The sequence below is a fragment of the Phoca vitulina genome, unplaced genomic scaffold, assembly GCF_004348235.1.
Source record: "Phoca vitulina isolate PV1807 unplaced genomic scaffold, GSC_HSeal_1.0 scaffold21, whole genome shotgun sequence".
In the NCBI taxonomy this organism is placed as follows: domain Eukaryota; kingdom Metazoa; phylum Chordata; class Mammalia; order Carnivora; family Phocidae; genus Phoca; species Phoca vitulina.
Window position 1 is genome coordinate 8,528,447 of NW_022589724.1, and position 27,310 is coordinate 8,555,756.

The window sequence follows — 27,310 nt, forward strand, 5'->3', positions numbered from 1 at the left end:
GTGCCACGGCTCTGACGAATTCGTTCTGTAAAAATACTCACATAGCTCTCCCTTGGTTTTTAACCTGCTAATCCGCCTTGAAATAAAATCTGCTAGTAAGCTACGAGCGTAAATGCCGGCGTGCGAGGGAGGGCTCGGAGTACTGATGGCTACCACTGTATTTTACCAGCCTTTTGGTCACTTAGAAGAGGTGCCAAAGATCAAGGAGAGGAAGGTGGTGGGCTACAAGTGTAAATTCTGTGTGGAAGTGCACCCGACGCTCCGAGCCATCTGCAACCACCTCCGAAAGCACGTCCAGTACGGCAGCGTCCCGGCGGTGTCCGCCGCCGTGAAGGTGAGGACCGGGGAGGGGGGAGGTCTGGATGAGCATTCTTGTGTGTGAGCCATTCGAGTTACTGATTAACCCCCGTTGCTCAAAGCAGCTCAGGAAAGGGCGTCCCAGAATGTGGGCATTCCTGAGCTGTGCTTGGATCGGTCTGGCTTGTTTTGATTTTTTTGCAGGTTGGACCCTCTTCTCATCTTTCGTGTCTCGACCTGGTCGCGTTTCGATCTGGTTCCCTTCCACGCGGATAGTTTGGTGGAAACGGAAGATCCGGGCCTCTCGGTACAGGAGGCTTTGGGTCGCCCTTCTGTTCTGCATTTAGTGCCATTAGGTGTTTGCTCTTCCAAGTTGCCCGAGCTCTTGAGAGGAATCAAGTGGGTCCTGCTCCCATCATCTTCTTCTGCTCCTCCCGCTGCCTGACTTCTTAACTGTTCTCATCTGGCTGACGCTGCAGAGAGCCCAGGAGAATCTTTTACTTCTTAGCCTGGGTCCTCTGAGGAGCGTAAGACACGTGAAATCTAACACTACAAGCCTCCCGGTCACAGTAGGGCCCCAAGAACCCCTTGACCTGATTTGGCTCTTTCGTCCCCTTTTCCCCCGTATGTCGCTGACCAGTGCCTTCCCTCCTGCCCCTGACTTCTGTTGGGCCACCTGTTTTGAACATGAACATCGGAATCCCCTCAGCAGCTGCAGTTTCAGTGACCGAGCCACCATCCCTGCCTTCCAGGATATGGCTAAGCTCTGATTTTTGGGCAGAGAACTTAGTTCAGGGCTCAGCTCTTTGTCTCTAGCTACGTGAATACGTTTTTGTCATCGGCCCTTCTCGATCTGGTGTCCTGTTGTGCCCATGTAACATGGACGTAAAGTCTCTGCTTTCCTTCACTAAGACTGAAGCCCCTCTGGCTCTCAGCAGCACAGGGGCCCCCGGGGGCAGCGCCGGTCGGCCCCTTCCACGCCCCCATGGTGTGTCCCAGGCTTGTTTCCTGGAATCGCTCAAGGGAAACGGGGCAGCTCTTCGTGTGTAATCAGTAACCCAAGGAGTCACCTCCAAACACGGGTGTCTTAAGCCCAGGCTGCTTCTTAAGTTTTTCAGTCGATCATACGGCAGCCTCCCGAATGATGGGTGAAGTCACCACATGCAGGGTGGGGAGGAGCCTGGGTGGCGAAGGGCAGGGTCCTTCCCGTTCCTTCATTTCCCAAGGATGGCCCATGGCTCCTAGGTGCCCAAACTTCTCCGCTTTTTTTTTTTTTTCTTCCTTCCTTCCTTCCTTCCTTCCTTCCTTCCTTCCTTCCTTCCTTCCTTCTTTCCTTCCTTCCTTTCTTTTCTCTGAGCCATAACCCTAACCCTGCTTTATGTCAGCTCAGGTGGGATGGCAGTGTGAATGTGCTTTCTAAGATGGGAGCCAAGTGAGTGAACGGTCTTCACAGTGGGAAAGCCCCTCTCTTGTGTTTCCTGGGCAGTAGCAGCCTGAGCCCGGACATGCCCTCAAAACACCAGCACTGCCTGACGAATGGCAGGCGGGTTTGCCCTCCCTCTAGGGGGAGCCCGAGAGGCAGGGGAGGAAGCTTGAACAGGAGATGCTGATGAGTTTGGGAGAATGAAGGGAGAGGAGGAGAGCTGGAGACGATGATGATGGATATTTATTTTGTTGGTGGGGCATGTGTGTGTGTGTGGTTCTCTTAGCAGGAGGCTGAAGACCCTTCCCACTTGTTCCTGGATGGACTGGAAGCAGCCAAAGATGCCAGTGGCGCCCTGGTGGACCGGGTGGATGGTGAACACTGCTTGCTTGATGGAATGTTGGAGGATGAAACCCGGCCGGGGGGATACCATTGTAGTCAATGTGACAGAGTCCTGATGTCCATGCAGGGGCTGCGTTCTCATGAGAGGAGCCATCTGGCCCTGGCCATGTTTACCCGCGAGGACAAGTACGGCTGCCAGTATTGCTCCTTTGTTTCTGCTTTCAGGCACAAGTAAGTGCTGCCGCGTGCTCGCAGCTAGTGGTCGGGAGGGAGGGAGGTGTCGTGGTGGAAGCAGCGAAGCTGGAGCAGCGGAGGCGCGGAGGAGTCCGAGAGCCCCGCTCAGGGTTTGCACCTGCTGCTTAGCTGCTTAGGTTACCTTGGGCCTCAGTCCCCCCGTCTGTCAAAGGGGGTCAAGAGCACGAGATTGCTTAACATTAGACTTGGCAAATACCGGCCTTTTCGAAAAGTGCCTATTTTGGAGGCATTGCTATGATTTACAAAAGACTAGAAAGTAGATGAATTTACTGGTGTATCTGTCAAACGTCCATCCAGAACCTCATCGGCATTCGAGGAAGTAATGGGAATTTGGGAAATTGAGGGGCCTGAGGAGGTAAAATTAGGACTCTTCCGTCATGTGACCAAAGAATCATTGCTTGAGATTTTTTTTGAAAAAAATACCTTGAAAAGTAAGGAAGTTACTGATGCCAAGAGGTGCTTGAAGTACAGGGAGGTTGAGGTGAAGAAGCTGCCTGAGGCCATCACAGCTTTGGAGTTGTAGATTTGGAGTATTGTGACCGGCTTTGGGGGGTGATGGGAAGGGGGGTGGTTCTGAGAAGAAACGACCTTCTGCTGCCTTTCTCTTTGAACTATCTGAGAGAGATACGTGACCGATAATGTGTGCCACCGTCTTGGATGGAGGTGACTGATTGTAAGACTGACAGGCTGTTTATTTTTAGGATGATTGAAAATAAATGTTGGGCTGGTTGCTTCTTAAAAAGACAAAGTGCTAGTTAGTTGTTGAAATGCAGGAGGAGGCAATGCTCTTCCAGTGGGTAGGATGGGTTACAAACCCTGAGTGCCACAGAGCCTGATGTCTCGTCTTTGTCGTCACATGCGTGCACTGATGTAAAGCTTGTGTCGTTCTCGTCAGTTTAAGAAGTATTCATTCCCCAGCATCTATCCTGCTTTCTGACACCCAGTAGAGTCTCAACAGATCCCTGTGAATAAATGGATACTCCCTGGGCTAGGCAGTGTGCTGGGGACTTGGTGGGGGGGTATCATGATTTGGATATAAAGATGAAGAGGCCATGGTCTGTGAGCTAAGGGAGTTTAGGGGCTAGGGGAGTTATAAACAAAGCAAGCACACAAATGAGGCAAAATAAGGCACTTTATCTTTCCCCAAAAATTTATCAGTAAAATGCTATGAAGTTTCAAAGAAGGGAAATGTTACTTCTTCCGCTGTGGAAGAATTGGGAAGGTTTTACGGAGTAGGGAGCATTTGAGTCAGGTCTTAAAGTCAGAAGACAGGACTTGAATAGTTTGGACAGGACGTACAACATGGTGGAAGGGATGAGAGCAGAAGCCTGTGGAACGGAGCGTGAGGCTCGTGGGGGCCCAGCTGGTGGGTCCAGTCTGACTAATCTTTAAGTTATAATGTAAAAGAATAGTGGAAGATAAAGTTCAAAGACTTGAGTAGAGCCTGTATTTGGAGTCTTTGAACGCGGAATTAAGACTTTGTAATTTACATTACTGGCTAAAGGAAGACTCTGGAATGAGTAGTCATCATAATTGCTGACGTTTATTAAGACGTACTATGTGTCACGCAGTGCGCAAAGTACCTTCAAGTATTATTTCATTTTATCCTTAAGTCAACCTTATGAGGTGCGCGCCCACTACCGTCTCCATTTTGTGGATTAGAAAATTGAGGAGGTTTATGTAACTTGCCCAGGCCACGCGGTTTATAAGCAATAGCTGGGATTTGAACCCAGGCTGCCTGACGCCATAGCTCATGCTCTTGAGTTGAAAAAAAAGATGGGAGAAACCAATTAGGAAGCAATAATAGTAGGTGATCCAGGGAGTTAGGATGGAACTTTGGGAATGGTTAAAGGAAGCAGGATCTTCATGATTTGGAAAAACTGACTTTAATGTAGGGGCTGAGGGATGAGAAACAAAGTAGAGGACAAATGACACCTAGCTGTTCGATCTGGTTGACTGACAATGGTGGTGTCCTTTGTAGAAGCAAGGAGATGAGGAAAAGCATCTTTTTTGGAGGGGAAAAAACCAATGGTTTTGTTTAGGGCTGAGTTGAGTTGAGTTTAAGAAAGCTAAAGGACACCCAGAGGGAAATGTCCGGAGGCGACTGAAAGTGCTGCTTTGGAGCTCAGGAGAACATTATATGTTTAAATGGTAAGCAGCAACCATTCCCAGATGAGTCATTTAGAATGGAATCTAGTTCTCTGGGGTACCGGTACAAATTAGAACTCCTTCCCACACCTTGTTGGGGAGATTTATTATTTTTTTAGACTAGTAATTATTATGAAATACTGGGAGCTCACCGTAATTAAATAACTTCTTTATAAGTTGCTCTGGAAGACTGAGGTACAGCAAACATTGTGGTGTTTATCAGAAGGGATGAGTGGCCTTTGGATCACATGACTTCTTTGAAACATACCTGTACGTTGCCTCCATATTTACAAAGACAGAGACGTGACAGCCCATTGCAAGGAGCTCAACTACTTTGAAACTTCCCTTCCCCTCCTGAGTGTTCACCACGAATGCAGAATTGAGATTTAAAAAGAAAGCCCTTTTTAAATGCAAAATTTCTCTAATGCCTTTTTTTGGTGGGGAGGAATAAGTTAAGGGACTATTTGATAGGCACTCCTCACCAACTTGGCAGAAAACTTGCATTCCCTGGTATTTCATCTTTTCTCTTTGGATGCCCTCTTCCGATTATACGTGCTTCTAGGGAAGGGAAAATGAGAGTCTACTATGACCTGTTCCCATTGCCATGTCTCTCAATCCAAAAAGGCTCTCGATCTTTTCCTTCCTTGAGCCTCCCTTCCCTTTTGAGTAGGCATGACCACTCTTGTCATTTTTGTTGTTGTTTTTGGTTTGGGTAAGCACCATCCTTGGGAAGTAACAAAATGACTTTGAACAGCTTCGTGGGATTGCTGGAAAAGGGCAGGGAGAAAAATGTATGTAATTGTTAATCCTGTCGTTTTTCTCTCTCCTTTATTTTTCTTTTCCATCAAGCTTGGATCGCCATATGCAAACCCACCATGGACACCATAAACCATTCCGGTGCAAACTCTGCTCCTTCAAGTCCTCCTATAACAGCCGGCTGAAAACACATATACTCAAGGCTCACGCTGGTGAGTTGGCCTTCCTGATGCATGAGTCCTCTGGATTTGAAATCCTATGGTCCCTGAGCGAAATTCAAAGTCTCTTATCCCGCACATGAGAAGAAGTTATTCTTGACATGGTTGCATGTTCATTTGTATGTTAATCTAATGAAAAAACATAAAGAAAAATTATAGAATCTCCTGAAGCCAAAATAATACCAAGCCCATGTCACCCATGTCATAGTTGATTATGTGCTAACAGGCTTTTTTTTAGAGAAATTTCTAAATTACCCAGCCTTTCTTTTCTTTTCTTTTTTTTTTTTAAGATTGTATTTATTTATTTGAGAGATAAAGAGAAAGCATGAGCAGGGGGAGGGGCAGCGGGAGAGGGGGAAGCAGACTCCCGTGCTGAGCAGGGAGCCCAATGCGGGGCTTGATCCCAGGACCCTGGGATCATGGCCTGAGCCAAAGGCAGACGCTTAACCACCTGAGCCACCCAGGCGCCCCTACCCAGGCTTTCTAATGGAAATGCATGAATTGTTAGCATCTACTGAAGATAATTCCTAACTAAAATAAAAGTATAGTCTTGAGAAGTTCAAAGCGTCAGAGTCCTCAAGACATGCAAGATTTCTCATGAGATACCCTTAAATACATTTCCTTACAGCAGATAAGAAATGACTTTGGGTCATGAGTGTCCAGGAGCTGTGCTGGTCCCTGTAACTCTTGTTCCATCTCCTCGTGCTTCCGTCCTGAGCATCCCTCTCCTACCAGGCTGTGTACTAGGCGTGTTATATTCATCACACTAGTTAATCCTCATGACAGTGCTAAAGGGTAGGTGCTATCCCCTTCAGTGTCAGAGGAGGATACAAAAAAAAGTGCCCTGTTCAAGGCCACATAACCCACTCACTAAGAATTCGACTCCAGAACGAAAGCCTGCATCCTTATCGCTGACAAGAGGCTGCTGGTCTCTCGTTTTTGCATCTGCTGGAGGATGCTCGCGGGTAGCACATCAGAGCTCAGCCAAGAGAGGAAAGAGGTCTGATGCAGGGAGGGTGGTGCCGAGGGACCTGGGGGCCTCTCCGTGGTGTTCTCAGCCACACTCAGAAGCCCAACCCCACAGCACCCAGTGGCCCGCTCAGAGGTTTTGACCACCTTTCCTGATGATGGGTCCTGTCGAACTGGCTTCATGGAGTAAAACTCCTGAAGCCATCCAGCTGCCCCAAGGCCCACTGGGCTGTGGATGGGGATGGGACAGGGAGGCTGGCTGTTCGTCTGTTAGTATTTTTATATTTTCGGGAAAAGTCTACTAAAGGCTATGGAGTAAGAGGCTTCAGGGTTCAGACCGCTATTTTGTAATGTGTGTGGGTATTGTAAATTCTTCAGCTGGGACACCCTCCGTCTTTCTCACAGGTCTCCGCCTTGGCAAAAGCAGCGTAAGCAGTGGGAGTTGGGTAAATGATTTGGCCTATGGGAAGGACTTTAAGAAAGTACCAGAGGCTGCCCGCGGACTCCAGGGCACTGAGCTGACCACACACACGGGCCTTCTGTGCTCGCTGGTTGGCAAGAGGGAAGCATCCAGAAAGAGATGGGGGAGCGATATAATTTGTTTCTCTGCACACCTGGGAACCTTGGTGTCCGTGTCTTGGGTTGGAGAAAGCCAATACATTTTCCAAAACACCTGAGTCATCTTGTCTATGCTAGATGGATTGTTTTATTTTAAAAGGTAAAAGTCACATAGACGAATCAAATAATCTGGATTTGAATTCTCTCTCAGGTTGTGCTACTTGCCACTACCCCACCAGGTTCATGCAGCCAGGCTTGCATTAAAGAATTTAAAAATGGAATAAGAAGGGCATTGGTATTCTGTACAATGATTAATATGTATTGACACATACATTTCCACGTTATATGGTAAATAATATTCTATATATCCATATTTATTATAGTAATAGATACCACTGTTGACAACCGGACTCCCAGATGACAGCTGGGGACTGACTGAGGTTCTTGTTCGGGTCCTCTGACTTTGAACTTCTCTTCCACCTTGGGCTGTAGTTTGTTGCGTCATTCAAGGTTCTCTTCAAGGCTTTCGTGGCAGTACGTGATCTGGGAGTCATCAGGGGGCAAGCGGAGGCTCAGTGCAGAAGCTGGGGTGCTGCGCTCACCTCACATGTGAAGACATTTAGTCATTTTCAGGGTGGCTGGGAACGACCCATCTCAGCTGGGTCAAAGCGAGGGCAGAGGTTTACCTTCTCATTCCTGCTCTGCAGCTCTCTCCACAGTTCCTCCTCCCTGGCCCACAAAACTTTCCTTGCTCAAGGTCCTTCCTGCTCCTTTTTTCCCCTCTACTTCCTTCTCTTTCCTCTCCTCTGGTTTTAAAATTTCACCTTAAAAAGAAATGTTAAAAAAAAAAACAACAACTCCTGCTCATTAGAGAAAATTTGGAAATGAAAGAAGAAATAAGAGTCAGTCACCCCATAATCTTATTCTCTAAAGACCACTGTTGTTAACATTTGATAACACTTCCTTTCAATCATTGCCTCTATAATTATTTTTAACAGCTGTGATTATAATTTAATCTAAAATATATTGTGCCTTTCTCTTTGTTTTTCTGAGTATCACTATTTTATTTTCTGTTATTTTTTTATATTATTACAAGCCCTTCAAGAATTTATTTTAATGAATGATCATTCATCAAGAAGCTGTGTCCACTTTTACTTAATCATTTCCTAATGGCTGGAAACCCTGTGTGTTAAAGGATATTTTCTTTTTTTTTTTTTTTTAAGATTTTATTTATTTATTTGACAGAGAGAGAGAGATAGCAAGAGCAGGAACACAAGCAGGGGGGAGTGGGAGAGGGAGAAGCAGGCTTCCTGCCGAGCAGGGAGCCCGATGTGGGCCTCGATCCCAGGACCCTGGGATCATGACCTGAGCTGAAGGTAGACGCTTAACGACTGAGCCACCCAGGCGCCCAAGGATATTTTCTTAATATCAACCCTGAGCAGTACAGATATTGAGCTGCAAGCATGAGCATTCAAAGCCTAATGTTAGAAAAAGCAAAACTGCTTTCTGAGTCAATCAAACCAGTGTTTGTCCAACAACATAAGCATGCCCATTTCACAGCCTGGCCTTTTAAAATGCACTTAATTTAAAAGCTGACTTAGAGCAAAGGTGAACCATAGTCTCATTTGGTCACTGTTTCTGTGGTATAAAAATAATTAAGATAAAAGTGCCTACTTTTACTGAAATGTCCTGTTTATCAAAGAATATTGGAAATACACACACGTGCTTATACATATACAACTCTCTTTCTCTTAGTTAAAAAAAAGAATGACTTATTTTTACCCATTTCTTTCCTATTGATTAGGTAGGGGCATGGAGTTTTATGCTGAGGTTTGTGAACTGGTCAAAAAAAAACAAACAAATGAGGATGTGTGGAATCGAGGAGGTGCATAGTCAGCAAAGAAGTAAAGAATGAAAATAGCACAATAGAGTTTGCACTTAGTTACCCTGTGCTTGGAAAGCCACTGAAAGGCCCTTGGAATAAGAATTAAGTATATTATATTCTGCAGATGATAAAAAATATCCTTGAATGAAAGCTGACATGGTCATTTCTAGTGGAGAGAGAGAGAATGAGAGACTGGGAAACCTTCCTGAAGGAGGGATCATAGACATTTGGTTTCACTCCCTGTTGGGGAATCAATCCATGGGCTCGTCCCTGTAAGTAGAGCATGAAATGAAAAGGGACCAGGTCACTTGATTATGGAGCTCATCGAAGAGTTTCAATCCCAGAGGAGCATTGTGGTTGTGGGAAGGGGCGGGTAGTTTGTCTGTGAGGCTTCTTAGACCATGAAGCTTCAGAGGCATTTCCCTCGCTTGAATTAACTATGCCAATTCTGTTTTCTACCCCACCTTATACCCTTCCCTCTTTTTCCTGTTCTGCCCCTTACCGCCATCTTTTTCCAGGTGAACATGCCTACAAGTGTTCTTGGTGCTCCTTTTCCACCATGACAATCAGCCAGTTGAAGGAACACTCCCTCAAGGTCCACGGAAAAGCCCTGACTCTCCCCAGGCCACGGATTGTCAGTCTGCTCTCCTCACACGCTCACCACTCCTCCCAGAAAACTACCCCAGCTGAAGAAGTGGAAGACTCTAATGGTAATAAGGGGCTTCGGAGTCCTAGCTAACCACCCAGTGTTGGGGGGCGGGGGCGGGGACGGGCCGCTGGGATTAATTGCCAGTCATTCTTTCTGGAGGAAAATCTAATATAAAACCATGACGGTTCAAGTGAAGGAAGAAACGTGGGAAGGTTGAAACAGTATAGAAATTGGAGTGGGAAGGTGAGATGCCCTTGGTGAGTGCCTGGTGCCGTGGCCAAAACGTCAGTCTGGACTCATGTGAGCATTGCTTATGGAAAGAGCACTCTGTGTGCATGGACTAGTGTTGGAGTCTTTCGTGTGTTTGTGAGCGAGAAAGTGGATGTGATACCAGGCAGATTTATTTCTTTGTTTACTTAATTACTTATTTATAGCCTGTGTTGTTCTAAAAAAAAAACAACAACAACAAAAAACCCGAAAAACAAAAAGACGTGTGCCATGAAGAGTCTGGGGGGGGCCACACTACGCTACACAGAATTCAGAGGAGGAGAGGGAAGGGGGGGGAACGGGTGTGGCAAGTCTGTCTGATTCTGTCGCAATTTAGGGGTCGTGTCGTGATTTCTGATAGCCAAAGGATGTTGAGGAAGCGGCAGCTGGGAAGAGGGTTTAACTGCCGAGGTTTGGAGCTTCAGAAATACAGAAAGCCATGGAGGGGTCTCCTTGCTGACAGTGTACCCAAAGCTGTGGGGTTCGGGGGGAGGTTGCAGGTGTAACTCAGTGAGCCAGAGGACAGCTCATTGTTTTGACCAGACCAAGAAGCAGAAGTGTTTTGACTGCTCAGCTCACCTCAGGGGGGATTGCAGAATCAGGTGCTTAGGACAGGAGGAAGCGTGCAGGTTCTCGGGAATCTCCCTTCCCTGCCCCTCCAGTAACCAGACATCTCCTACCAGCTCGAGTTCTTCCCAGCCTGGGAACGCAGTGTTCCCAAGGTCTACTGTTCTGTTCTCGGGAGGACCTTAGTGGACTGGAAGGAAAGTTCGTGGGCTCTTGGCAACAGAGGATTGGCTTTGAGTCTGACTTCTCTCAGTGCCAGTTGTATTTTCCCGGACAGTCGTGGCTTCCATACTCACGTAGAGTTGGATAACGAGGCGTCTCCACTGACCATCTTGAGAGAGTAAGGAGTAAAGGCGCACATGTTAAATGCCTGGCACAACATCTGACACATGGTGGCTATTGAATGAATGGTCATTTTATTGCTGCGATTCTCATCCTTTGCAGTTTTGGCCTTGGGGGCCATTGATAACAAGTGTGAATTTGGGGTTATTTTTAATGCAAGGGTTTAAAAAGAGAGCCTCTTCAGGTAACCTGAAGATCTGACAGCTCAGCATGTCCACATTATGAGATTATCCAAAGAGTAAATGAGTAATCTTCCTTCATGAGGTCTGCAAAGAGACAGCTGTGGGAGGAGAAGAGAAGGCGAGTCCCGAGGCTAAAGCTGCCTTTACTGAGTTAGGGAGCTTGGTGGCCTCGCCTTTCCAGCCATCAAACGCTATGGTAAACCCCAGGGCTCCTTACCGGTATTCCTGTCGTAAAGGACTTTGGCTTAACAAGGAAGGCTTGTTCTTTGGACTGTGGCTTGTAACGAAGTGAATCTCCTCAACTGTTGTGTAGTAGTTCAAAGTGTAGGAGGAGGCTGGGTGCGTGTTGTTGTTTTCTGGGAAGACTTCGAGTCTCGGAGCTCGGGGGTGGCGGGCCGGGAGCCTATGCAGAAGAGATGCTGTTCATTAGAAAAGATGGGTATAGTGCAACAAAGGGCAAAATGTCATTTGATGTGAACTGTAATATCTTAATTCACATGATTTTTAATTAATTGCTTTCTTTTGAAATGGGAGCTACATCTGCAGAGCCATTTGGGTGAAATTGATGTATCCAACACCAGTTCCAACAAGGGCTTTTCCTGGGGCATTTCTGTCAATGTCATGCCTTTTTTTTTTTTTTTTCCCTTTGCCTTCCTCCCTTGAAAGGTGGGCCTCAGTCACAGGGCAGGGGAATCCTACCAACCACTCACTTGACCTGAGTCCATACTCTGCCAAGAGCTGTGCTCTGCACAGAAGAATCATAAATGAATACAGTACCTTTCTGGTCCTCCGACAGCTTAAAACCAAATATTTAGAAGATGCTGTCACCGTGGGTTTGAACCAACCATAACCCTAAGCCTGAGGTCTAACCTTTTCAGGGGTGATTTCAGAGTCTTGGAAGTGAGACGAGGGTTGGGACCTTGGGGTGGGTGGTCACGGAAAGATGATAGTAGGATGCTAACTCTCTGCCGAACACAGACAGTCTGTCTTTAGTCAACCACAGGAAGATAATTTGCAATATATAAAAGTGTTTTCTGTTCCTTTCTATAGAAAGAACACAGGAACTGCGAAAGCCCTGGGTGGCAACTATTTAGTGAAGCCCACATAGAAGTCCTTGGACTTGTGCTGTTTTTAATGTATATAAATAACCTTTATCAATGGGTCAGCAGTGATTGGTTTAATTTGATGGAAAAAAAAAAAACTTGATTAGAAGGTGGGTAAACAGAAAGAAGTCCTCAAATGGGCTGTTCTCATGAATGAATAATCCCGTGGACAGAATCATGGTTTATTTGTTCAATAAATGTTTTCTCGAGCCCTTACCGTAGGTCTCACTTAGTTTTGGATGCCCAAGAATGACTGAAGGGGTTGAAACTGGGAGGACTATTTGCTAGGGAGCTGAGTGGTGGATTCCTAGAAAAGACTAAGTCTGGGGGATGAAGAAACAGCTGTGGGGCTAGACAGTAGCCTGTAAATCATGCCTCGAATGGTGTTTGAAACACGCATGTGAAATCCAACACATTTTAATAGGGAGAAGCTCTGGGGCTGTTGGCTCTCAGTTCGGGTTTCCCACACTGCAGATGCCAGGACACAGGGAACACAAGCACCAAAAATGTGTTGCAGGCCTGGGGGGAGTAGAGAAGCCATAAAACCAGGGAAATCACCAGTGTGCCCTTGGCTTTCTGATTCCCTAGCGAGGGATGGGAATAAAATGAGTTGATATGCTCACTGCTATGTGCCGTGGTCAAATGCTTGCAGTCTTGAGAGCGAGCCAGTCTTCTCTGGCAGGAGGAAATGGGCTGAAAAAGAAGGTTCTTCCAAAGCTGCTCTCCCTCCCAACCCAGAGGGAAGCACTGGAAGGGGGGGAGAAGAGCCGGGAAGGCAGAAATGAGAAGGTGGAGGGGTGATTTGCCCCCAGCTGCCCGGCCACGCACCTGTTCCGCTCTTGGGCTCTGGGCTGTCCATCTTGACAGGTCTCACCAGCACGTGAATCCTTTCTAGATTCTCCATGATCGGTTGTTGGATGGAAGAGCGACGGCTGCGTGCTGGTGGTTCTGTGTGTAGGATAATGGGAAACGACGCGTAATTGCTATTCTAAACAATGCATTAAGGGGAAATCATCAGGTTGTCAACAAAAGGAAGTGCTCTGCTGTGTTTGTGTTTACTGGGTTCCTTCTCCTGCCATGGAAAATGTAGGACTGCATTTTATCACACTTTTTTCCCAGTCTCTGCTTTCAGGACAGAGAAATACATGGACACACACTTCTATAACATAACAAAGGAACTAGAATAGCCTAGTTTAGTTAGGAGATTTGGTGAGGTCTCAGAAGCTACACGATACACAGGCGGGTGGCCATGTCATTGAAAATTGAGCTATATCCTTTCCACAAAGTCGGGCCAATGGTGACATTTCATTATTTTCCTCCCTTGAATGTCCCCCAAAGAACAGGTTATTTTCTTTCTTCTGTCTACCCAGTTATGCTGCATGGAATTGCCTGCTTTTAGGAAATAGCTACTGTGTTGCGTTTAAAGCAAAAATGAGACGCTAAGACCAGGGACAAAATAAATAAGGTGAATGAGGATAACATAGTTCTATAGTCTATGCCCTAATGGCAACCTAAGGAGAACGCCATGAACTTCTGGTCATGGTACCTTTCTACTCTTTACAGTATAGGTCTCGATACAGCCCACCCAATGAAGAAGTCTTTGCTGTTACGAATTAGCAGAAAAATGTTGTAAGGAGCTTTGTGATTTTTTTTTTTCTGTTAGAATTTTTCAGTTGGTTTTTCTATTCTAAACTCTAGAATAATGCTTGATAAGCACTATTTTTATCCAGATACCTCTCACTAAAGAACTATAGGCACTTCTTGTCATAGCCAAGTCCTGTGCATTGTGTGCGGAGTGTACCATTGGGTCATGCTTTCCCCGTTCCAGAGTGGCCTCGCTAGCAAATACTGATGCATGCTACCATCTCTGTGCTTGCTCCCCCCCCCCACCCCCCGGCATCTAACTTCTGCTTTTCCACTCCCATGCCTTTGAATAGGCTCTCCTGGGAGCTTGGAAGGATTTCCTCCCTGTCTGCTTCTGTCTGTGAGCTTCTGACTTTCACTTTCTCTGAAGACTGACTTTTACTGGCCCAACCCTCTACTCTGGTAACTCTTCTATTCATGATCTTCTCAGGGCTCTCTTTGTACTTGTCGATATGCTGCTGGTTCTGTCCCCTAATTTTCTGATGGGAGCAGTTAGGTGTAGGTACATATGAAATACTAATAACTTCTTTTGAATGACCAAGGATTTCTTGGAGACATCACAATTTTCAATCCAGTTAATTGTATTGAGTCTCATGTCTAACTAACTCCACAGAACCAAATTAAGAGGGCACATTTCTTTCGTTTCCATTTAAGACTAAAGTTCAAAAGGCAAACATTCTAAAGATGAAACCTCAGGGACTGCTTTAACAGAAGTTTCCTGATACGTTCTGCAAGAAGACGAGATCTACCTTGATGAGGTGTCTTAAACATTGTCATTGTTCCCCACATAACAAGACCTTCTGTAGAGATGGGAAACCGAAGGTTGAAACAGAGCATAAGCCTTTCCACCCTCAGAAGGAGACCGAGTGTAGTAGTAGAGAGGTGTCGCGTTACTGAAGTGGTCACTTGTTTGCAGAGCCAAGTGTACACGATCATTGACCCTGGAGCGGGCTAGCTTGTTCTCCATCTCTCTATAGTATTCGGTTGCCGAGTATTCGGTGAAATCCAAATTCAAGGAAGCTATAGAATGAAACTGACCAACAAAACTCATGGATTAATAACATTGTCTATTCTACCTCAAAATTTGACCCACCTGGATTTTAACATAATATATTCGTTAGAAGAGACTCTTTTTATGAGACTTACACCAGTCCATTTCTACACAAATCAGGGATTGGCCAACTTTTTCTGGAAAGGGCCAGATAGAAAATAATTTCCAGCTTTGTGACCATCTCTGTTACAGCTACTCGGCTGTGCCATTGTAATGTGAAAGCAGCCATAAACCCTATGGAAATAAAGGGACATGGAGGTGTTCCAATAAAACTTCATGTACAAAAACAGAGAAGGCCAGATTTGGCTCATGGGCAGTGTGTCACTGACCTCTGCCCTAGATAATTGGGGGTGGAGGGCGGGGATTACAGCCATACCCATGAAATTAATCCCGTCTTTAACAAATGTCATTATCAACCTTTATATTTAACACGGAATACTCCTAGATGCCACTTGCAATGTAACTTGACCTAAATATATTCTTTATTTCATGTATGAAATGTAGGGCATTAGATAGAATTTTTAAAATATTAGCACGTACATTACATTTAAGCTTAAAAGAAAATCTTCTCTAAGAATTATGTTGAGTCTAGCGCCAAACGATCAACTCATTTAACCTTGACTGCGACAATACTTGAGACTTAAAAATTAAGATTTGAGATGCCTGCTTTTCAAAGAGAAGCTTTTCAGATTTCTAAATAGGTCAGACATAAAATTCAACCTTTAAGAGGATCCAATTAGTTGCTAGGGCATCAGACCTTCCACACAGGTTCCAATTGCAATCAGATTTCTCTTGAGGTGAAGGAAAGAAGAGGTGGTTTCTTTAAAAATGACAATAACGAAGTGGAGACTCTAGAGTGAATAATTGTGAAGTACAAAGATTTACATCGTTTCTAGCGCATGGGATACAAGGCATCATTTTAATGGCTTGACCGTAATTTTTCATAGGTTCTGCTGGTCACAAAAATTATCTGACCAGAGAATACTAACCTTCCCTTTTTGACCTCAGAACTTCTACATGAAAATGTGATCTAGAGTTTATTTTAATGCTTGTTATGAAGAACGGCATTTCCACCAGAAAGATGGAGAGGTTTACAATGCCGGCGATGCTGTGGTACGGTGATTCTGGATCTTCTGTCATATGCCCAGCGGTCTTCAGGCGTTAAGCTCGTAGGACTTGGCATCCATGGCAAACACGAAACCCCCAGAATCACCACCACCCCGAAGTCACGTGTCACATGATAGACCCTTCCCAAAGAACCCACCTGCCTGAGATTTCTGTGACTTTTTGAATTAGCCACAGTTTCATGTGCCAAGGATTAAAAAACATTTCAAGTGTAAGCTTTTCGTGTCCTGGGAACTTAGTCAACTAACCCATCTCCCTCTTCTCATGCCAAGAAAAACATTTGTTCATCAGAAATATAAGCATATACTGCTGAACTCACTCAGAGCTAGTTCCTAGCAACACTGGAGGTTTGCTTCCTAACTCCACGTCTGATTTTTGCATCTTTTGGTGGATGGCTTGGATATTACCGTAAGTCTCCTAGAACCTATGGTGTGGAAAGTAACTGAAAGAAAGAAGGAATCTATTTTATTCTTTGGCAGAAAATATTTTCTGTTACTGGTCAAATCATCTAAAACAACTCCTCTCGGTTCTTTTTGGAAAGAAAGAATTTTCCTGGTCTTCTCATTGCCCTCATCAAATTTTGTTTCTCTGGAACTGGAGCCAGATATTTTAGCCCAATTATATTTGAGATAAAATCCTCTTCTTGAGACGCGTGATTCCATAGGTCCTCTCCTTGCTTTCTTTTTTTTTTTTTTTTTTATTTAAAGATTTTATTTATTTATTTGAGACAGAGAGAATGAGAGAGAGAGAGCACATGAGAGGGGGGAGGGTCAGAGGGAGAAGCAGGCTCCCTGCCGAGCAGGGAACCCGATGCGGGACTCGATCCAGGGACTCCAGGATCATGACCTGAGCCGAAGGCAGTCGCTTAACCAACTGAGCCACCCAGGCGCCCCCTCTCCTTGCTTTCAAATATCGTTCTGCTCTAGAGGATTTTACGCAAGCAGAAGGAAGAGTATCGTATCTTGGGGGGACCGGCTTGAGTGAGCCATGATTCAGAGGTGGAGATCCTGGGACAGTCTTATTGGATCCAGCAGAGGGTATGTCCTAAGCAAGTATGAAAAAGATTTTTTTTTTTTTTCAGGTGCAGAGATAGGAAGAAGATGCTAGAAATAATATTTTGCAAACCACTATTATTTATTTTTAGAAATAAATTATATGAGTTTTGATGATACATACCAGGAAAGCATGTCCAAATAACATACAACTTTCCCTGTTAACTCATTCATCATCCTAAATAATATCCTATGGAAAAATCTTGGTTGTGGTGGTTAAATAAAAATGGACATGAGAGGTTCAAGTAGTAGGGTCTGCTTCCTTTTTGCTGGATTCACTCCATTGCAGTCTGTGCCCGGGACGGGATGAGTTCCTGCCATAGGGGCTCTTTACTTTGCAAGCAGTTTTAGAGCCATCTGCTCGACCCAAAGGAGGTGTTTGGCTGCGAGTACAGAGCCCAGCTAAGGTTTTATTTACCAGAACACTACTCTTCGAGAAGTCATTCCAGGGCTAGGTTCTTCAGCTTCCTCAGGGACACAGAATATTCTTAGATGACTCATGCAAGCCACCCTCCTTATGTCATCTTTTATTTTAATGCACTGTGAGCCCTCCACCAAAGTGGCAGTTGATAGCCAGTCGAGCAACAAGGCCTTCTAAAGAACCCTTAATCTAGTCCTTGGCTTTTTAGCCTTGCTACCTATTTTTTCCTCCTTGACCAGTTTGAAAGTCATCCATTCTAGTTTTGCAATAAAGGGTTCTACCTGTCTCTTTTTTAATTCCTAAGCTATAAAATTCATCATTATTTTTATTTTTTAAATCCTGCTGATTGCCTTAAATTTGTCATCTGGTTTAATATGTCTATGAATCAGGAGTACAAATTATTAGTTTCATTTTATAGAGCAGGAGACGAATACCCCGAGGAGTGACCTCATGCGTCTAAGAGTCACAAAATGTGTGTGTGTGTGTGTGGTGGAGCTTGTCTGAATCCGAAGCTTGTGCCCTTAACCTTTGTGTCGTCTGATGGCATTCTTGTAGCAGAATGCACATCCATACATGATCCAGAGTGGCTAAGGGACAACCTCCTCTTCCATGGTTGGGGGTCCTGAAGTCTTCCAAAGGAAACTAAAGTCAAGTTTTTATTATTGATTGATATTTGGACCTTAGGTTAATAGATATATAGGTAGTGTGACGTTAGAACAGACTAGAGTGAAGTGAGAAATTGTGCATTTGGTTTTTAATAGTTATAGCCATGGAGAGGAGAAGAAATTGAAGAGTCATGGAAGGCTTCTTGATGGAGGTGGGGCTCAGGCTGGGCCTTTTAAGGATGAGTGAGTTTTGCATAGGTGGAAGCCCGTTCAGGATGGAAGGAGTATCAGAAGTGAGCAAATATACAGAAGGAGGAATCCTGGGACACACAGAGACCAACCTGGCTAGCGCGGAGGGTGTACGTTAGTGAGAGGACAGTTGGTGAGGTGAGCAGATGTAGAACCAGACCACAGTGGTACTTAGTTACCAGGAAGAGGTCTTTAGATTTTAGAAATGCAGGTTGAACAGGGAAGACCAGCAGCAAGGTCTCTCTCTCTTTTGGAAGGGGGAGGGTACTTTTGAACTACAGGTGTGATAAGCTAGCATCTATAGTCTTTGAGAATGAACATGCATTAAGAACAGTCATGAGAAGTAGTTATCTCCTTTTAAGATGCCCACATATGTTATTCTTTTTGATTACAAAAGTAATACCTACTCATAATTAAAGAACAGCTTTATGGCAGTACATAATCTAAAATGTAAGAGTCACCCTTAATGCCAGGCTTTTTGTTTCAGTACCTGAAATAATCTCTATTAACAGTGTGCTCTACAGTCATCTAGTTGTTTGTTCTATGCATATACAAACATAGGTTCTGTTTTAATATTTTTTTCTTTACAAAACTGGGACCATAGTATACACACATTTTTTTCATGTTTTTGCTCTCACTTGATAAGTTCTAGCACTACTTGACTCACACTATATTTTAAAATATGAGGATCTAGGGGCACCTGGGTGGCTCAGTCGTTAAGCATCTGCCTTTGGCTCAGGTCATGATCCCAGGGTCTTGGGATCGAGCCCCACATCGGGCTCCCTGCTAGGAGGGAAGCCTGCTTCTCCCTCTCCCACTCCCCCTGCTTGTGTTCCCTCTCTCGCTGTCTCTATCAAATAAATAAATAAAATCTCTTTAAAAAATAAATAAATAAAATATGAGGATCTATATCTAAAAAAAACAAAACCTAAAAACAAAACCGATTCCCCTTCATATAATAAATATAGGTGTTTAAAGGCTTCAGTTATTTGTGTGAGAGAGAGAGAGATACATGTTTAGGATGGGATTCTCAAGATTTAGATAAGCCCTTGAAGTTTTGCCAATCAAAAATCCATTAATTGTGTTAATTTTAAGGCTCACTCATTGCCTAAATAATTTCTTAAGTTTTTTTCCTGCTGGTTGAGGCTTAATACATTTGAAATATTGGCAAATTGTCCATAAGTTAAATGACAAAATCAAGATTACAGACTGTCTAGACTGTTCTGAGTATGAGCTATAATGAGATTTTGCTAGGTGATAAATATAAAATATGCTGGGTAGCTTCTGACCCTCATATTCTCTTCCAGTACTAGACTTGCCAAATATTCTTATAATTGTTGCTTATCATATCTGTCTCCCCAGCTAAACTGTGTGCTCTCTGAGGTCAAGGACTGTTTCAGATCCCTAGCGCTTGGCAAGCCATTCAATAAATATTTGTTGATTTGAATTAGGGCAGCAAAACGAACCACACACAAGGAGAACTGGCAGAACAGTAGTTTCTATGTGGAAAAGCCTGGGACTTTCAGTGACTGTGAGCTCAGTTGTGCCACGTAATGTTTGGAAAAAGCCAGTGGAATTGGGCTGCATCAATAGCGTGATGTGCCGTCCTACCCTGATCCACGTTTCCTTGGTCACACCTGTCTCCTCCAGTTAACTAACGTTGGCCTTCTCCCCAATGACAACACCATGTCCCTTTCAACTCTCTATAACCAAAGTGACTCATCTCTTTCCTCCAAGTGGCCAAGAAGAGGGAGCACATACCTTACTCGCTGCCACCTCTTGAGAGTATTTCTGCTTCCTTCATTTAATGGTCCTTCTCAAATGCTTGCTCTCTGCTTATTTCCTCGAACTCCTGATGTTCTGGAATGTTCTTTCACTTTTCTCAGTGAACTCAGTGCTGGGTTCACAGCTTTCCTATTTATTCCAACCGTGACCATCATGCTCTGGAATTCCAGTATAGTAGACTCAGTGATAATGACCCAACAAATAGTTGGTCTCTTCGGGTCGAGAGACTTAACCTCCTTCCTGACTGTGCTCCAACCACCATTCCCCTGTGCTTGAATTCACCCTAACCGCCTCACCTCCAGCATCTCAAGCTCTGAATTCTCTATAAACAGGGCACCTGGGTGGCTCAGTTGGTTAAGCATCTGCCTTTGGCTCAGGTCATGATCCCAGGGTCCTGGGATCAAGCCCCGCGTCAGGCTCCTTGCTCAGCGGGGAGCCTGCTTCTCCCTCTTCCCCTGCTTGTGCTCTCTCGCTCAAATAAATAAATAAAATCTTTGAAAAAAAAAAATAGATTCTCTATGACGTCTCTACCCAACCCAGGCTCTGGGTTCCCCATTTCAGAGGGACTTTCCCCAGCATCCTGTGTCTCTAACTTGCCAGACCCCAACCCTAAAGAACCCTCACTCCACGTCCTCTGATTTTAGCCAGTCTTTCTGGCTCCAATCCCAAGCGTTTCCGATCTGTTTTCGAGGTTATCTTTGTTAACCACAAATCTGATTTACTTTTAAGAATAAAGTTGAGCTTATTCAGATTTCTCCCTTTATAATGCCAATTTCCCTGCAAGTATACCAAGTTTTCTCCTGAGTGAAAGAGCCTGGAATGGAGTCACAACCACTGCGCTGGAGGTTGCTGGGAGCTGCAATCTGTCTAGCCAGCCCTAAAGCTAATAGTGGATAAATGGCGGGAGCAGCTATGTAGTTAATAACTGTGGCAATCACAAATGATTGTACTTGTGCATTGTGATTTTGCTGTTAACTCTGTTTTACAGTTATTTTAAAATTTTGCCCATGGGTAAGTTTTTAATTAGGAATACAGAGAGGGGAAGATGAGGAAATCCACTTCTACCTTGCATGCAAGCAAGAATAATGCCACCAACATGTCCATTAGAAGAGCGAGACCACAATTGTGATAACTAAATCAAAGGCAGTGAGTTTTAAGTAAAATTCCCAACTGACACATTGAAAGTGGTAAGTCCTGTATATTGTTTTGTCAATAATAAGGTCATTTTTCCTAACACAGCTATAGGATACTTTTGCATCTTGCTTAGGTTACTTATGTAGTGAAAGACTGGAAGGAAACATCACTCTTTAAAAATTTTAATTCTATGTGAAAGATAGATTTATTTTTTTTCCTCTTTATTATTTTTTCAATGGCTTTATTTTTGTGTGCCTCTCTACCCCGGTAGCTTAACAGAAAGGTTTATAATCCTTTTCACTATATTTCTCCCTCTTCTAATTTTCTGGGATATTATCTAAATCAAGTTATGCCTTGGGAAGAACGTTAAGAACGTAGATGTTCACCTCTCATGTGTTGCCAGAGTAGCAAAGAGTTTGAGAACTATAGGACAGAAGGCTGGTGGTTCCAGGCAAGTCAAGGACAGGCTTGAGATTTGGTTTATTTATGTATTTATTTATTGGCCATTTTCTAAACTGAGAGAAAGCAAAAAAAAAAGGTATGAGAAAGAAGTTTTGTAAACTGAGCAATATACTGAGCAAATTGGTGGTTTGCATGCTAATCATCATAATCCCAATAAAAGGAGGTGACTCTGCTTGAGCTGGCCACATCAAGTTGAGAAGTGCCCAGGGCCACGGGACTGGACCCTCCTTGCAGACCAGGGGAGTGGCTCTGGGCTTCCGGTGTCCGGAAGGGGCGTGAGGGTTACTGATACCAACAGGTCAGCGACATCCGGTGACACATTGAGCCTGTCCCAGGCCTGCCCGGACATTCTGGCGGTCTTGGCTCCCCTCAGGCACTCACCCTCAGGGGAAGCATCCAAATGTCCCAGGGAACCTCTTGCCCAGCTTGTAACCGTTTATTTTCAGTGGAATTTTGGAGGCGTGCTATGGTACTGGCAGTGAGTGTCGACTCTTCTGTGTATCACGGGGTTCATTTTAACTGAGCAAAGCAACTGGAGCTTGTGAAAATTAGGGGCAAATGATCTTTCGGGAACCTAGTTCTCTGTGGAGATCCTCTTTAACAGTCTGCATGGGAATGTTGGGCCCCTGAGTTTGAGGTCCAGCTTGAGAGCTGCTGTAGGCCCATATCCAGGAATCCATCCACACAGTAGCCCATGAGACACCCACCTGTGCAGCCTTTGGCGGAGGTCCTGTCCACCCCCCTCTTTCCTGAGTGTGCTACGATAAACCATTTACCTTCTCCAAGCCTCCATTTCTCATATGTAAAATAATGATGATGCCTCCTTTGTGGGGTTATTTCAAGGATCAAGTGAGATAACATATGGAAATGCTTTCATATTCTAAGTTACTGTAGGAATATTAGATAGAAGCAAATTTCTTGTCAATTTATAATCAGTTCTCCTCATCCAGAGATGGATAAGGATTTTTTTTTTAATAAGACAGGAAAAAATTTTTCATGTTTTGCCTTAGAAGCTGAATGAAATCTCTTTCCATCATGAGCTGTTTCTTGGGAGTCTAAAATAATTTGAGTGTTTGGAGCATGGTGTTTAATCTGGAGCCCTGTTGATATAAATTTATTTGAACTTTGGGGCTTAATTGAAACCATCCACACAAGAAAGTCCTTAGCAAGGGATGCCTTAATGGGCTGGTGAAATGCACTGATAAGTCCCCGTGTCAGATATCATCAGTTTTGTTATTACTGGCCCTAATCAATACATATCTTTAATTAATGATAACTATTATTTACTGAATGTCTGTTGAGTGAATACAAACGTCATCTCATTTCATTTCATCCACACAGCGATCCCACGAGACAGGAACTTCCATAACTAGCTTCCTCCTGTTTGCAGAAGGAGGAAAAACGCTTAAGGACGGTCATGGTCACTTCCTGGCAGATTTGGGATTAGGCTGCTTGTCCACCTGACTCCAAAGCCCTGTCCCTTATGTCACACCATTTCCTTAAACCTCAGTTAGATGTATTATTTTTCCCGTGGGAAGTCTGAAAAAGGGGAGCTCTCGGAGCCCCAGGAAAGGGCTCTCTGTTTTGAATATTAAAACCATTCTTGTATATGACCCTCTGCCGTTTGATTCTGCAATCACAGTCTTAGCCTCCAGATCTCTTGAGAGAACCAATATGCCCAACTTACACTCCCTCGCCACTTAACTCTTTTCTTCAATGGCTGGAATTCACCGTCTGCCTTCAGCTTTTCATTGAAACCACTCTCATGAAGACCTCATATCGGCTAATTCCAGTGGGAAAGAGTGGGTCCTTCCTTGTTCGCACCTGTCATCACCTCCTCCTCCTCCCTCTCCCCGTCTGGCATCCCCGACACCGTAATGAAATGGCTTGCACAAGGGTTGACGACGACTCCAGACAGACAAGTCCATGGCCTCCACCCTGCCTCGCCCTTCTTTTTTTGACCGTGGCATTTAAAACTGCTGACTTTCGTCCCAGGGGAATTCTCCCGTCGTCTGGGACCTGCTGTCTCCTTCAGGCTCTTCTCCGGCCTCGCTGGTAGTACCTTGTCTTTACTCTGCACCGCTCTTCCTCCAGCTGCTGACACACAGACCTTGGGCCGGTCCTCGGAGCTCCCCCTTCACAAACACATGGAATCAACTCACTATTTAAATGACGCTGCCAAAATCTCAACCTCCAGCCCTCACCTGTCAGGTTCAGCTCCAGACCTTCTTTTCTGTCTGCTTCTCACCTTCTCTCCCTGGGGGTCTCATGCAACCTTCACCTCAGAGGTCCCGAAAGGGAACTCCTTACCTTCTCGCCTGTTTACCAGCGCTCATGGTAGCCAGCTGGACTCGTCTGCGTCTTCGGGTCTTGGCCCACAATCCGTCAGCTGCTTGGCTGCCAACAAAGTCCTGTTGTCCCCTGTCCCCTGATGTCCTCTCACCCCCCCTTCTTCCCCTCCTTCGCACACCCTCTCTTACCCAGGAGCCATCCCCGTACCCCCTCCACCTGCCAACTCCTCCCTTCGTCCACTCCATGCATGGTTGAGTCGCATTATTCTCCTACTCCAAAATCTAACTGCTCTGCATAGCCCGTTTAAAAAAAATTCCTACCCTCAACATTCTCCGTGCCCCTCCCCAGCTGCCCCTCCTGGCTTCCATTCCCACATGTCCACACCCTACTTGTCCTTCAGAGCCATGTGCAAATTCCTTCACTTTCATGATGCTTCTCATGATGTCCCTGATGTGTCAGCTCTCTCTTTTCTGAAATCCTCTGGTGCTATGGCCTGCCTCTCTTGGGGACATGTGTGGTCCATCCTGCCAACTCTGTAATATTGCCAGAAAAGGAGCTCATTAGAGACAGGGTTTTTGTTCTGCTCATCTTTATATTCTAAACATCTGGCATAGGGTGACTTTCTTTCAAGAGTAGATGTCCTATAAATGTAAAATGAAAAGTTGTGCCCTATAATAGCTATTAAATAGTTTAAAGCAGCAAACCTAGATTTAAATTTTTTTCTCACTGCAGAGCCCCATTGTCTTCCAGCCATTCTGTTAACAACAGATCGAAATGTCCTCGGGCATTTGCTCTTTTCACTGGGGGCTCACTCATTTGCTGTGTGGGCCCGGTAGTAATCTCTCGTAACCTCTCCTAACAACCTGAGAGCTCTTGAAATAAGAGATCTGATGATCTTTGTATCCATCAAAGACCCAACATATAGTAGTTCTATTTGTTATGAATAAGTAAACCATTTCTATAAAGCTAACAAATCCAGAAGAATATTGGGTCACTTTACAAAATAATATTTTGACCATTGAGTTGAGTCTAAATGAATGCAAGAAAATATTGGGTCCTTGGCTTGATACATGGCTTTTAAAACTAGGGTAAAATACAGATCTAGGAACATTTTGGATGTTGCGGAGGCCCTGTGTTGGGAACATAGACCACAGGATTCTGCCCGACACCAACACGTTTCTCGTCTTTGCCAGCGTGTGGATGTACCACTCAGTGTCCTGTGCTTCCTTCTTAGTTTTTTGCACATGAAGGGCCAGTAGGGAGCAGAAAAGATAGCCTGTTGAGTTTCTGTCTTTCCTTCCCATAGGTAGGGCCATAATCTATTCCAGATGTCAGTGTAGAAACAGTAGGAACTGAATTTCAGATGAATGCTTACAACCTGCTAGTAAAATCCAGAGCAGAAAAGGTACTACCTAGCTGTTTTCTACTTAACAAAACAAAGTCTATGGAATCACAGCCTTCTGCTGATCTCCCCTCGGCACATAACGTGCCGCCGGTTGGTTTTTCTCACAGTGGGAATGCATTTATCCCAAGCTGCCTTCCCCATCCGAGGTCATCGGTCAAGGGCCGTAGGGGCAATTTAGAGACACAGAAGAGGTAAAAATGTGAAGCCTCTGTCTCACCTGGTTCCAGCTTAAAACCCTCCAGGGGCCATCTCCTTTGCGTTGAGAAGAAATTCCAAGCTCAGCATGAAAGTTGTTTTCTGGGCCCCGCGTTTCCCTCTGGGGTCATTGCTCACCCCTCGTCCTGGCGCGTACCGGCCCTGTGCCCTGCCTTCGCGGACGCCTGCTATCTCACACTGCAGGCCCTGCTCTTCCTTCTTCCCAGAACGCCCTTCTCCGCCTATTTTTGCCCTTCCTCCTCCGCCTATTTTCACCCTTCCTCCTCATTATTCCATTTACTTGGCTAATTCCGGCTCATCCTTGAAAACTTGAGTCTTGTTTCCTCCAGAAAACTTCCTGTCTGGCTGAGAGGCCTCCTTTGTGCTCCTTCCAGATCTTTGAGCTCTCTTCTAGTGACCCGGCACTGATCCTACTCTGCTCTGTCTTTCCATCTCCCCCAAGACCATTGGCTTCTTGAAGGCAAAGGCCATCATTTTATGTTTGGGTCCCCTAGAGTACGGCAGATTCCCTTGCATGCTGTGGGCACTCAAACAAGTGATTTGAGTGACTGAATCTAGAAGTGTCGGTGTTCATGGTGCCACACACTGGCCGCGGCACCCAAAAGGCCGAGAGGTATAGATGCGTGATGGCAGGGCTGCTGCCTGGCACGAGCCCTTAGGTTTCTCATACTGAGTACTGGCCAAACACCCCGGCTCAGCCAAGCCACAGGTTCCCAAGCAAGCTTAGATGTCCTCATTAGTCATGAAATTAAATCCAAAATCCATGCAAGCTGAGAAATTTGAGACAAAATCCCTGACAGCTAGTAGGGAAAACCAGATAATTGAGCGGTACACATCTACGATAGATCAGGTGGCAAGAAGCGCTGTCCGGAGGGGAACAAGGGAAAGGGGAGGGAAGGATGAGGCTGCAGCGTCAGGTGGGGTGGTTTGGGAGATGATCAGTGGTCATGAGGATGATTGCCACCCCTCTAAATCAGATACCCAAGGACCTTGCTCAAAGCTGGAGGTAAGCTTGAAAAAAAAAAAAAAAAATTGAACGGAAGTCAACCCCCAGAAGGCTGGCCAGAAAAGTGTTTAAAGTTTGGAAATGAAATTCGCTCTGACAACTCTTTTTGCAGCAAGTTGATTTGTGACCATGCTGTGTGCATTGTGATCTGACAAAATGGGGCGAATCATGGAGTCTGTGGTGTTATTCAGGTCAGGCCCTGCCTTAGAGCCGCATCCAAGCCCCACGATCACGCCCCTCCCCGCTGCAGCCGTCTCCACCTTCCAAATAAGCTGGTGGGTTGTTGCCAGAAGTACCAGTGCAGTTGGTTCTGCCCAGAATCAGTCAGTCCAAAGCTGGCTGCCGAGCTCCTACTACGTACCTGGAGCTGGGATGAATGTTCGTTACATCTGTTTAGAGCAGTGGAACTCCGGTTAAGGAGCCCAAATTCGTGCGTGGATAGAAAACGCTCCATAAACTTTAGAAGGCAATTTATAATGCAGTGCAAAATTATGTGATGTCGACTTTAACTGCTGTGGAACGGAGACCCTTAAAGCCCTGCTTTGTGCACCAGGTGCTGCGCTTCCCACTCTGGCCTCCTCTGCTTCACTCTGCTTCACACCGTATATGCACTGTGATGCTTGCCGGTGTCACGCTCTCCCGTTTCACCCGTGAGGAAGCAGAGGTCTGCGTAACTACGTGTCTTCCCAGGGTTCCCAGGGGGCCTCGATGCACCTCTGGAACCGCTTGTCCAGTTGCTCCCTTGGTTTTCCCATTTCAAGGTCATGGTGAAGATCAGCAAGAGACCTCGTAAGAAGCCCTTGACACAGGTGCTAGCCCAAGAGCTGGTGGAGACAATAGAGGGTGACCCTGGATCTCACCACCTGTCCCTCTGCCTTCTTGGAGGCTTCCACTCGACACCT

At 45.2% G+C, this 27,310-nt stretch overlaps 1 protein-coding gene across 10 annotated transcripts in view; it reads left to right on the forward strand.

Annotated features, from left to right (window-relative positions):
- ZNF462 (zinc finger protein 462) overlaps positions 1–27,310 on the forward strand; it is a 136,654-nt gene that overhangs the window by 63,360 nt on the left and 45,984 nt on the right. For all 10 annotated transcript variants that reach the window (XR_004301151.1, XM_032418888.1, XM_032418884.1 and 7 more), the window contains 4 exons: positions 170–334; positions 2,190–2,293; positions 5,315–5,433; positions 9,370–9,561. Coding sequence is in view for 9 of the 10 variants with exons in the window: in XM_032418888.1 (XP_032274779.1) it covers positions 170–334; positions 2,190–2,293; positions 5,315–5,433; positions 9,370–9,561 (580 nt within the window). In the remaining variant the exon portion in view is untranslated. The remainder of the gene's footprint in view (positions 1–169; positions 335–2,189; positions 2,294–5,314; positions 5,434–9,369; positions 9,562–27,310) is intronic.